Source organism: Sapajus apella, unplaced genomic scaffold (genome assembly GCF_009761245.1).
Source record: "Sapajus apella isolate SASKATOON/1434 unplaced genomic scaffold, GSC_monkey_1.0 scaffold25, whole genome shotgun sequence".
Classification (NCBI taxonomy): Eukaryota; Metazoa; Chordata; class Mammalia; order Primates; family Cebidae; genus Sapajus; species Sapajus apella.
Genome location: NW_022436965.1, coordinates 4,211,752 through 4,224,734, shown reverse-complemented (window position 1 = coordinate 4,224,734; position 12,983 = coordinate 4,211,752). Strand labels below are relative to the sequence as shown.

Genomic DNA, 12,983 nt, shown 5'->3' with positions numbered 1-12,983 from the left:
GATCACATGGTAGGCTTTGGAATAACTATAGGAATAAATGAACTGTGTATCTTTCAAGGATTCAAAGCTGTATTTTTATAGATATTTGGTGATTATACTAGGTTGAGCTGGACAAGTCTGTTTGGTTTATCATTACCACATATTGAGAGAATTGTTTCAAATTCAATTTGTGGCATAAAAGTATATTAAAGGTTTTTTTTCTGTGCATGTGTTCCATTGTGGGTCTGTTACTCTCCATTTATTAACTGATCATTATTCTCAGCTTGTCTCCAAGTAGCTCTGAACCCAATAAGGAATTATAATTTATTGCGAAATGGGAATAGTTTGGTCTCTACTGAAGTCTTGTATAATAGACTACAAAAAAAAAAGCCTATTGGGGAGAGGACAAATTTTGAATTCCAGTTCTGCTGCTATAAATTGGGAAATATGAGCATGTTATTTAAATTCACCAATGCTCTTTTTCCTGATAATTACACTTTGAAAACCACTGTGAGTCTTTAAGACAACCACTTGTGAACAATTAACTAACACCATGTCCAGAATATAGTAGGGGCCCAACAAGAACTATTAGTTTTCTCCCCTTGAAGGAACAATAACCATTATAATAGGCATTTTGATTTGAATCCCAGGGAAATAAGAGATTAAAACATGTGCTATTTTCTCCTTGGTTGGATGAAGTGGTGAAGTGTTTACATATTCTATTTGTTCTGTGAGTTTTCTAAGCTGTGCTTGTCATATGCTGGACATTAACTAGTCACTGAGGCTAAAAAAAATGAGTAAACCAAGTTTATTTCCTAAAGAAAGGGACACAATTTATTGAGGGAAAAGATAAGTCAACAAGTAATTAATATTCAGCATGAGATCCACCATACTAGAGGTATTGGTTCACAGGAAGGAGCACAATAACTGAATATTTATTATCTAGATATCAAATATCAAGGCTCATGGTGATTTCCAGTTGTACCAGAAGTGGCCAAATGGCTGGCAGCCAAGAGGCTTCATAAGAAAGCATTTACTTTAATGACCTTATTCCTCTTTAGGATTTTGCCTTCAGATTCCTATGTTCAGAAATTCAGAGACCTGCAGTTAACAAGGTTTGAGATTTTGTCTAATTAGCCAATGGATAATTAAGGGGAAAAAAAAGCATTTGTCAAGGGAATTGGGAATTCACCATAGTTGGGACAGTACATTTTCTGCCTGTAGATAAGCATCATGAAAATTTAGATGATCAGATTGCTTGACTGGTCTTGGAGCCAGACAAGTCAATTTATTTACATGACTCAGATGTGCTCTGTCATCAATCTCAAATAGTCTGATGGAGATACTCATTCCTGGCACTCTAGATAATGGACAGTGGGCCTAGTAGGGCACCCTCTCTCTTGGACTGTGCATGGAAGCTCAGTGTTTCCTCTGATACCTCTTTCTTACTTTGCTTTCATGGTAGACCAGCTCCTTTCTGATTGACACGTTATTTTCTTACATTTGTTAATATCTGCCATCAGATAATGAAGTTAACCAAATATATCCACCATTCTTCATTTACAGAGAGTCCCGGTTTCTTTGGAGACTGCTGTATAATGCCCTTTATCTTTACTGATTGTGCTTTGTTTTCCATGTAGGTACATGTCAACCTTGTATTCTCACCCCGATTTTCCAGAGAAAGGGCCAGAGGAGATTAATGAAGAACTAATGAAAAATGTTAGCCACAACCCCCTTTTACTTCTCACACCACAGAAAGTTAAAAGATATGTTGAGTCTTTATGGAAGAAGAAAAGCTCTGGACAGCCTGTCACTTTTACTGATATCTTTGGGATGCTAATAGGAGAAACACTAATTCATAATGTAAGTTACAGTTCAATCTACATTACTTTTACAACAAGTAGACAAGGCATATTATAAAAGAAAATGCAATACATTTTATAAAAATCACTAGACTCTACTTATTCTTCCAACTATGTGTACTGTACCCATTCTCCCACCAGACACTGTAACTCTTCTACCTGTCAAACTAGTGCTTACTAATTCATTCAAATGATGTAAAGGTTTTTAATGTGTGAGGAAGTGCTTTTGTATTCATTTTCTCTGGGGGAAAAAAAAAATTAAACCCTTAACTGCCCGTTCCCTCCAAGAACGATAACGTTTTTAGATAAGGAAGAATGAACTTAGCCTGAACAGTCAAGAAAGGAGGGGGATCACATAGAACAGACCCACCCACTTGGTATATGATTGCAGTGAGATGTTTTGTTGAAGATGGAGCAGAGGAGAGCCTGAGACAGGGAGTCCAGGGGCCAAGTTTCTTCTGGGCTCCATAGTTGCTAATTCATTCTCCAGTTCAGATGTAGACATAGTCTCTAGAGTTATGATTATTTTCAGAATGAAGATAGTTACTTCCATAGGGCTTATTTTTTTGTTGTTGTTGTTCATTCAGGACCTCGTAATTTCTAGAAGTAATAAGACTTATTTTTATTATAAAATTATAAGATTTTGATTGGAAGTACTATTTTAAATAGCATTCTTCCTGTATCTGTTTATAAATTTAAAGTCACCTTTTTCTTTCTTCTGTGGACAGAGGATGAATACTACCCTGAGTAGTTTGAAGGAAAAAGTCAATACTGCACAGTGCCCTTTACCTCTTTTCACCTGTCTTCATGTCAAGCCCGACGTTTCAGAGCTGATGTTTGCAGGTATGCTGCTTCCTTTCTCAGAACACCTCCTGGAACCTCTGAATTGCGGTTTCCCATGATTTTCTTTAGAAGAAAGTCATAAGCAATTTCAGTTGTTTATTTTAATGTATTTTCTATGACATAAGACTTTGAAAATATAAGACCATATTAAGCGAGACAATTTTCTGGTTGTAGAGAATATTCCATGAAACTAGTAACTAATGTATTTTCATTTAATATGGTAAAATGAAAATCAGGAATACAATCAATAACTCAATTTTAGTTATCTGTTTCTCAACAGCTTTTGACAAAATAATGTACCTATGCTTTGAGGCAATGCAAATCCTTTTACTTGTTGGTTATCTTTTCATTAATTGGGTAACATGATCTAGCGTTGTCCCTTAGTACTCATGGAGGTTTGGCTCTAGGGCTCCCTGTGGATACCAAATTCAGTGGATGCTCAAGCCCCTTATATCAAATGGCACAGTATTTGCAGGTAACCTACACATGTCCTATATACTTTAAATCATCTCTAGGTTACTCACAATACCTAATGTAAGGCCGGTTGCCTCACAGGGAGTTAAATGGACACACCTATCCCTGCTCGCGCCTTATCCTTTTGAGCACATTACTCAGCATTTGGCTTCTCCACGTGAATTCCCCACACCCACTTCTTCTACCGCACCCAGATCCACATTCAGCACCAAACTAAGCGGTCAACCCCAGCCTACCGTTAAAAAACCCTGCCAAAAAAATTTTAAAGAAGCACCACCAAACCCTGCCCAATAGCCCCCGGCTGGCCCACTTACCCAGAGTCCCACCCACCTACCAATGACAGCTCACTCCATGCACATCCTGTTTCCCAACAGCCAATAAAGCTGCCTTTGCTTTGTTTCCCCAACAGCCAATCAAGGCCCACTTACCCAAAGTCCCACCCACCTACCAATGACAGCTCACTCCATGCACATCCTGTTTCCCAACAGCCAATAAAACTGCTTTCGTTTTATTTCCCAAAAGCCAGTCCATTGCCTCCCCTCCCCATAAAACCCCTGGGCGTGACTTCTTTGGCCCCTTCTTAAACCACAGAACCTCACCCAGGAGCTAAATAAATTAGCTTCTCATTTTCTTCTACTTGCCTCAGTTTCCTCATTTTACCCCAGCAATAAACCTTACACCTAATACAATGTAAATGCTAGGTAAATAGTTGTTATATTCTTTAGGGAATAATTACAAGGAAAAAAGTCTGTACATGTTTAGTATAGATCAAACCATAGTAGGCTTAACTACATAGTACATGTCAACCGCATTACATTTTGTGGAATTTTTTCAAATACTTTTGATCTGCAGTTGATTGAGTTTGCTGAACTCATGGGTATGCAGAGCCAACTGTATGTTTGCCATTTAAAGCACTGTTGTAATTTTTATAATTCAGCACCTAAAAAGTACTAGTGTACATTTGCAGTGGTTGATGAACAAAATGCCTCATTTTGTTAAATCTCATGAGTGAACACTTGTTTCTTCTCAAGCTTTGCTTCTTGGATACTCTAAAAGTACACAACATCACACTTTTGGGGGTCTCTGTCAGTATCAGTCTGCAGCACAATGGCTACTGTGGCTGGTGGGTTTCATTCTATTTTTAGGAAAAGTATCTCAGGGACTTAAGACACACCATGAGTGTAACAAATCATCATGAATGGTGTGTTTTTAGCAGATATATATCCAGGATCCTTTTGTAATTTTCACTAGTCTCTCCACTGCCTCTCAGACGAGAATTTTGAATAGTTGACAAAAATTAGCACATATGGGATCCATCCAGTCAAGTGTTTGTTAAAATATTGGCTAAAATGTTTGTCATCCTTATGGTTCATAAGGCACTTATCACATTTATTATTTTATTCCATGTTTACTACAACCGGGGAGTAGGTATTTTTAGCTGTGTTCCACAGACGAAAAACCAGAACCTCATAAATATTAAATAGTTTGCACATTGCCACTTAGAAAGTAATTAGAAGTGCTGAGAATTGGTTTCAAAAATCCTTTCTTCTTTTTGTTTTACCATACTGACTTCTGATGTGTACACAGTGATACTTGACTATGTGGATTGTAGTCTGCAGGCACTAAGGATGAACTCCTCTTTCCTCACCACAATATATCATCCCCACCCTATAAGACCTTTTAATCTGTTTGGAAAATTTATAATAACTATTAAAGAAGTTAAGGCACAAGAGAGTACATAACTGGTTACTATACACTGTCATTTTGACCAAGTTATAGGACCTCTGTTAGACCCAGTTTTCTCATCTGTTAAATGAAGATGAAACTTCTCACTATATTTTGCCAGAAAGTGAGAAAGGTTGTAAAACAATGGCAGGCCCTAATAATAAGTTTCCAGTAGATTTTAACAAATTAGAATGTTCTGTGAAAGCTGTATAAGAAAAGTCAGAGCTCTAGATCTTAAAAATGAATAGGATTTGAATATGAAAGGCAAATTTAATTATTGGATTATGGAGGGGGACATACAGCAGGGACTAGGATAAATCTGGTATGATCGGCAGCAACAAGGAAACACACATCTTGGACTATAATGGAGTTCACAGGAGAGAGCTGAGCCTATGACATAAGAAAAGTAAGCACCATAATGAAATTGCTTCCCTGCCCTGCCCCTCCCCCCCGCCATAGCTATTATCTTGTAAAGTTTTGAAATTTTTGGAATTCATTGGTCTATAACACTTGCATGCTAGTCAGATTTTTGCATGGCCAAATAAATCATCCGTCACCCAGGAAGAAGAATGATATGGCCGAAAGAGCACTAGATTCTAACTTAGAAGCCTTGTCTCACAATAATTCTAAGCTGAATACCTCAGGCTAGCCATGTAATCTCTGATTCTTTATTTTCTTCATTATTTAAAAAGGATAGTAACCTTAAGATTTATCTTACAGAGATATTAATACAATAATATGAAATATGCTTAAGATAAGACTGAAAACTATAAGGAGGCATAAAAATATAATAGTTTTATTTTTATTATGATTGTTCTGGACTTTTCACAGTGCTTATATTTTATTCTGAATTTTTAGTCAATAGCCATTTTCAAAGAAAACCTAACTAAAATAATTAAAGAATAAATAATATTTGGGTGAGTGGGTATTCTAGGTTCTTCTAGACTGAGAAAAGGCTGTTTTATATTCAGTTAGTAGTCTATGGACCTGGATGTATTTGATTTAGACATCTGCCTAACTGCAGTCCTGCTGCTGAGATGAGGGGTACACCACTAACCTTCATTGTTAAGCTTCTGTGATAAGGAGGTTTGAGCTGTGTCTTCCAACAGATTTAGACAAAATCATTAAACATTAATTATATGAATCTTGTACCCCGATAAGACATCTTAAGGTACATGTCCTGAGGTTCAAGTAGCTTTACTTGAGTTACTGAGAAAAAAGAATAGAGACATGTCTGTAATTTATTCTTCTAATATATGCTTAGAATGAAGGTGGCTCTGTAGAGGAAAAAGTTGAGAGAGTCTCCGAATTATATTTTAAAAAGTCAAATAATCAAATTTGGTTACAGAAGCTTTATTAATAATTTTACTTTAACAATACCAGATAACATTTTCCATCCCTCTTGGAATAATTTTAGATGTTTCATTTAGAAATTCCTTGGAAATTTTCAACAAATAAACATTCGTGTTTAAACTGTTAGAAATTCTTGACTCCTCCACTACATCACCTTGCTGAGAGGACTTAAAACATTCATTTAAAAATTTCCACTGGTGAATGAACTGCATTTAGGGATTACAACTTCTGGTTATGAACTCGGCATCATGGTAAATTTTTTGACAAGACACTATAGAAATACAAAGATAGTACTTTTCCTCAAGAAAGTTATAATCCTATTAAAGAGACAAAAATAAAGCATGGGAAAATTCCTACAATATACCTATATATGACGTAAGTATGTAGACCTGACATAAGGGTGAGCCATCATAGAGATTTAGTATAGTCATAAGAAAGACTTTGTGAGGGTGATGAAGCTTGGATTTAGGTTGAACGTGGAAGGATCTGTCAAGTACAGGTAAAAAGACATCTTTGTGTAGAAACAATATGAGAAAACACTCAGAAGGGAAGCAGAGGTATGTTTTGGGCATCACTGAAAACAAACAAAAAAAAACTACCCTAGGACTTATGCACACACTGGTGAAGAAAGGTGTTGCATTTGGAGACACCATTAGTCCCAAGTTATGGAATGATTTTAATTCCAGACAAAGATATTTTTATGTACTTTTGATGATAATAGGAAATAGTTAATGATTTTATGCAGGGCAATAAAATTATTTACATAGTGTTTTTGAAAAAAGTACTTTCGTGTCCAATTAAAGACGGAAGGAAAAGGAATGAAACTGGACGCAGAGATGTTTGCTTCCAGTTTTTGTGATAAAGCCCCGGAACTGGGACCTACTTATAAAGAAAGAAAAGAGTAGATGGATATGAGAGGCCTAAGAGTCATCGGTGTGATGCCATGATGGATTTGATAGAGTGATAGCACGGTTTACTGAAATAGGTAAGCTGGCCTGGAAGAAGAGTGATGAGTTCTTATCTAGGTAAGTCTAGTGGGAGAAGATGACAGAGTATCTGAGTATAAGGGGCCCAAAGGCAGTTGGCAGTCTGTGGAGATGCAGGAGAGAGGTTGGTGTCAACAGGTAGAGTCACCAGCAGGAGAGAATTAGTTCAAAACTAATACCATGATTTCTTCAGTGAAGAGTGCAGGGCTCATCTTAGCTTTTGAGAATGCCTATAGTTACTGTGTGCCCAGGCCACAGCACTAATAAAGAAGAGATAGCTAGAAAAGTAGCAACCAGGAAGTTGTTACGCTTCAGTTCCCATGACAGGGTGTGAAATTGAGAGATAGGGCAATTACTTGTATGAATAGAGGAATTTTCCTAACAGACTCTGATTCATTGCTAGTCATGTCTCACGAACTCCATGTAAATCATAGTAAATCACATCACTTTCTGATGAAGAGTATATGTACCATTTGGCTTTGACGTATAATGAATTATAATGTTATCAAAATTGTGATTTCATCCCTTCCTTTGTGAAAGGAGAATGTTGTGATCTACCATTGAACAAACAATAAATATAGATCCACAATTCCTTTTCCAAACCTTTGGTGACATGTGTTTTAGAATTCAAAATATTTGGATTTTAAAGGTATAAAGGTACTCATACTGTGTATTACTTAATACCCCAGTGGGTTTTTATAATCAAACAGTGATATTTCTCCAATAGGATACCTAAATATTCATATCGAGTGGGATAAATGAATTATAAGAGAACCCACCAACATTTAAGACTGATTTCTCACTAAATGGATTCAGATCAGATTTTACCACCAAATGAGTAACGAAAAAGCTTATGACTTTTGGAACTGTTTGGATTTTGTATTGTTGGATAAGAGATTTCCAACATGTTATAATTTCAGAAAGGGAAAAACTAGAAAAAAAATGAAATGGGACAGAGACTTATGAGTTGGTCGGGGTGGATGATGTTGGGATTTTATAACCGACCATCAACAAAGACCCTAAACTAAAGATTCCGTAGGAGCAAGCCTTATAACAGCAGAAGGGAATAGCAAGTGTATGCAGAAGTGGGAATGAACTTGACTTCTCTGAGGAGCAGCAAAAAGACTGCAGCTGAAGTGGGATACGCAAGACAAAATGTGATAGAACATTGTTAGAAGATGTGGCCGCATCTCACAGCGAGTGGGATCTAGGCCAGGATGGAAACTTGTAGGCTCTGTTTCTGTTTTCAGTGTAATGGGAAGCTTTCAGATGACACTGGTGTGCTGTAATTTATATTTTTAAAGATTTCTTCTGGATATGGGATATCACAAAGGTAATAGGTGAACAGAGTAGAAGCATTTTAGGAGGCTATCGTGAAGGTTCAAGAGAGAGAATAAAGCTGTTTGTATCAGTATGGTCACGGCGGGCAAATGGATAGGTGACCAGGTTCTAAACATACCTGGTGATAGAGCCTACAGCACTGATTTTTTAGATGTAAGCTATAAGGAAAGAGAACCATCAAGGGTCATCCTAAAGTGAGTATGAATAATAGTACCCTTTACCAACAAGAAGAATGAAGGAGTGGCAAGTGTAGAAAATGGGAATCAGAAGCCAGGAGTTCTTGCTGAAGACATTAAGATGCAGATGACAATTAGACACAGTTATAGCCATGGGGATATGTGAAACATAAAGTGGCCACTATTTATTGAGAAATTGAAATGTGCTATGCCCTCTTCTAAGCTGCTTATATTTCTTAACTCATTGGATCTTCAAAACAACCCTATACACTATCTACTAATTTTATTCACATTTTACAGATTAGGGACTTAAGACAGAGAGAGGATAATGTACCCAAGTCAGTAAGCACAGTTCGTAAGCAGCAGCATGGGATTTGATCCCAGACAGTCCGGCTCCAGAGCCCCTGCTCTTAGACAGGATACATCACTGACATTATTACCATGTTTTTCTAAGGCATTCAACCTAAAAGCTTTGTATTGCAATCTTGTGGAGTTAGAATAGGTGGCTAGTAAGCAAAATTTAAAGATGAAGAAAAGGTAAATGTTAGAAAACATTTTATTTCATTTTAATAGACTGCTTGTAATGTTAACAAAGAGTTTAATTTCTTCTGTCTGCTCCATGAAATTTATATCTAGTTAGCAGTTTTCAGTTTTCTATTCTATAGAATGAAAACTGACTTCAAAAAGACATCTGAGTTTTTAAATAGAAAAGTGTAACCAATTTCTGCAAATTAGAAGGCATCTTTTTGTATTGTCGTATTCACCTCTAAGCGTTTTTCCCCCAACTTCTACACAGTGTCATATACGTAATGGGCATTTGGCTAATGTTTTCATTTCAACATTTTCAATAAATGAATGAGAATAAGCATAACATTATTAGAGTGATCATTAGCTGTGTACACCATGCTAGAGCATTTCCCTATTAATGGATTGCCTTGTTTCTAAAATGCTTTCAGATTGGGTTGAATTTAGTCCATACGAAATTGGCATGGCTAAATATGGTACTTTTATGGCTCCTGACTTATTTGGAAGCAAATTTTTTATGGGAACAGTTGTTAAGAAGTATGAAGAAAACCCTTTGCATTTCTTAATGGGTAAGTGATCAAAATGAACATATTATCACTGATTTGTTTGACCATTTTAAATCCTGGTACATTTTTAAGTTATTCTCTGTTTCTCCTTTATTTTAGGTGTCTGGGGCAGTGCATTTTCCATATTGTTCAACAGAGTTTTGGGCGTTTCTGGTTCACAAAGTAGAGGCTCCACAATGGAGGAAGAATTAGGTATCCTAAAGATGTGCTTACATTGATAAAAATCTTGCTACATTGATACATTTTATTAACATATATAGCTAGAATATTAAATATTTGTAAGTATTTTAATTATTCTAAATTTATTAATAATTTGGTTGACTCAACCTAAACATTTCCTAAAATATGTAAGTTACCTCTTAAGTGTTATTTTGACACTGAGTTTATAGAACTCATAAAAATCATTAATTCCTAAGAGTAATTTTTAATAGAACACAACTCTATTCCTTTTTCTCATTATACTGCTAAACATATTATTTTATTAGAAAGTCCTCTTTTTATCAAATAAGAATAGCTTTTTAAAGATTAGATTCACCAACAGCTAAATACAGTGTAACACTTAAGTTTATGCTTGCCACAATTTATTTAACCCTTCAACATTAACTCATTGGAATTCTGTTAGCATCTTATACTAATCTATATCCAAAAGAAGGAAAAAAAAATCATATTACCTCTAGTAAACTTAAACTAATGATTTTCATTAAATCTAACCCATTAGCCTACAATAAATTACAAATATTCACAAAACCTGAGAAAGCAGACAATCTCAACTGGGACCAGTGGTTTTCATTCATTATAAGAATAATACCATAGAAACATGTTTTCTTAAATGAATAAATTTTGGCTAAAAGCCAAAAAAAAAAAATTACCTTCAGTATCTTCCAAAAGCCTTGCCACCTGTATTTTAATCAACACTAATTTTTGTTTTGACTGTTTTGACTGATAGCATAAAGAAATGGTGGAATGCTAAATCTGAATTTGGAGCCCTAACAGCAGGGGTCAGGGGAAGCACCTGATGGGAGTATCAGCACAGCTACCTACTATCTCTTCTGTATTTGGGAAGTAGCACAGATCTATCTGAGAACAGAGGAGTTGACAGAATAACATTGATGACTTTTTAAATAATTAATTTACTTGAAGAATGCTCACATACAAAAAGCTTACTGCAGGAATTTTAAACAAGCTGTACGTGGTATCTCAGGCAATGCCAGTTGATTTAATTAAGTTTACATGCAAAAGAGAATACAAGTGTAACATTAATTTGAACATTAAGGTGGCTTATAAGCAGTATTACCACTGTGCCTACAAGAATTGATTTTAGTTATATGATAATTTATTTGGTATGTATATTTAGTGCAGTAAACTCCTATAGTTCATAATATTTTCAAGAGCATCATTTGTATTTTTGGTTAGTTCTTGATGAATAGTGGAAAAGTGATCTTATAATTTCATTGGAATAAAAATAAAAACAAACAAACAAGGCACCTTGTGCTTGTTTACTTACTGTCCTCTGCTCATCACCCAGTTAATGAGCAGACAAGGTAGGTGGCACTCATGGGCCTGCTGTGACACGTACTGTGGGGCACATTCTCTTACCGGTAACTGCAAGGCAAAGTGTATCATGATAAAATGATCTTCCTTGACTTATTTAATGAATGTTATATGCCAGATGAATGTCCTGTTCTCAACTCTTTGTGGAAATAACAAACCCTTTCTCTAAATTATGGGAAGATTTTAAGAAAAAAATAAAAGAAGAAAGAGAAGATCACATATTGAGGCTTGCTTCCTGTTCTCCTCTGTTGAATAACCCAGATAACCTAGGGTTTGTTATTTTTTTCTTCTTAAGGCAGGAAGAGAATAGGACTGAAATAACATATCTGAATGTGGGTGAGACAGTGGCTAAAGGCCAAGGAAAAGGAGGAGGTTTATACTAAGTAGTTTTGAGAAGGTTCTTTGTTGAGAAGTTTCCTCAGAGGCCAGCAGTCTGGCAGCCTATTTACTCGTACTGTGTGTCAGACTGAGGGGGAATATCGTGTATGTGTGATCCGCCAGTCGGCAGGAAGCATGTTACCTCAGATTAAGTAAGGATTTCCAGAAATGAAACCAGAGAGGTGACTGAGAGGACTCTGAGGACTCCTGGTGACTACTCTATCCTTTGGCTGACTGACGTCTATCTCCTAAAGGAGTGTTCAGAGATGATTTTTGCTTTTCTGTTTTCTTCTTTCTGAAGAAAGACTTTAAGGTAAATTGGACTACAGTCAGGTAACTCTGAATGAAATTATTTACTCTCTGAGGAGTTTTGAATGAATGTGAAAATTTTACACTTTTGAGAGACAGAGTTGTACATTATACTAGGATGAAAAACATGTAAATTCAAAATAGTTAGCTATTCATATGAAGTTCTTCCTTACAAATAAGACACTATTTTGGTGAACTAAATCAAACTATCAAATGTGACAGAAAGAAAAGAAAGAAAGAGAGGAAGAAAGAAAGAAAGAGAAAAAGAGAAAGGAAGGAAGGAATGGAGGGGAGAAAGGAAGAAAGAAAATGCATAAGGAAGGAAAACAAAATACATGTAGGCTTAGAAACACACGTAATGTATATGGCACCTGGAGTAGATCATTCCTTAACATCTCCCATACCTCCATGTTACAAAATTACTATTGATAATAGTCATGAAATGAAACCAATAATATTGGCTTGTGAACATTTTATCAAATGTATGTATAGTCATGCCAGTAAAAACTTAAAAAATAAATGTCAGTCCACTGCCTTAAGCATTTATTAACCCTTCCATTACATACCCTTGGTCATCCTTGCACATTTTACTTGAAAAAAGACAACTAGGCTGGGCACGGTGGCTCATGCCTATGATCCTGGCTTTTTAAGAGGCCACGGCAGGAAGATTGCTTGGGTGGAGGAGTTTGAGACCAGCCGAGGCAGTAGAGTGAGACCTCATTTCTACAAAAAATAAAAATAAAAAAATTAGCCAAGTAGGATTGTCCATGCCTATAGACCCAGCTACTCAGGAGCTACAGTGGAAGGATTGTTTGAGCACAGAGGCAGAGGTTGAAGTGAGCAGAGATCATGCTGCTGCAGCCCAGCCTGGGTAACCGTTTTTAAAAAAATAAAGAAAAAAGACAACTAGTAATC

General features: G+C 36.1%; 1 protein-coding gene across 1 annotated transcript in view; it reads left to right on the top strand.

Annotated features, from left to right (window-relative positions):
- PLA2G4A (phospholipase A2 group IVA) overlaps positions 1–12,983 on the top strand; it is a 147,012-nt gene that overhangs the window by 95,813 nt on the left and 38,216 nt on the right. Inside the window, exons 9-12 of the mRNA XM_032291137.1 lie at positions 1,620–1,842; positions 2,570–2,684; positions 9,696–9,833; positions 9,930–10,022. Coding sequence (XP_032147028.1) covers positions 1,620–1,842; positions 2,570–2,684; positions 9,696–9,833; positions 9,930–10,022 — 569 coding nt within the window. The remainder of the gene's footprint in view (positions 1–1,619; positions 1,843–2,569; positions 2,685–9,695; positions 9,834–9,929; positions 10,023–12,983) is intronic.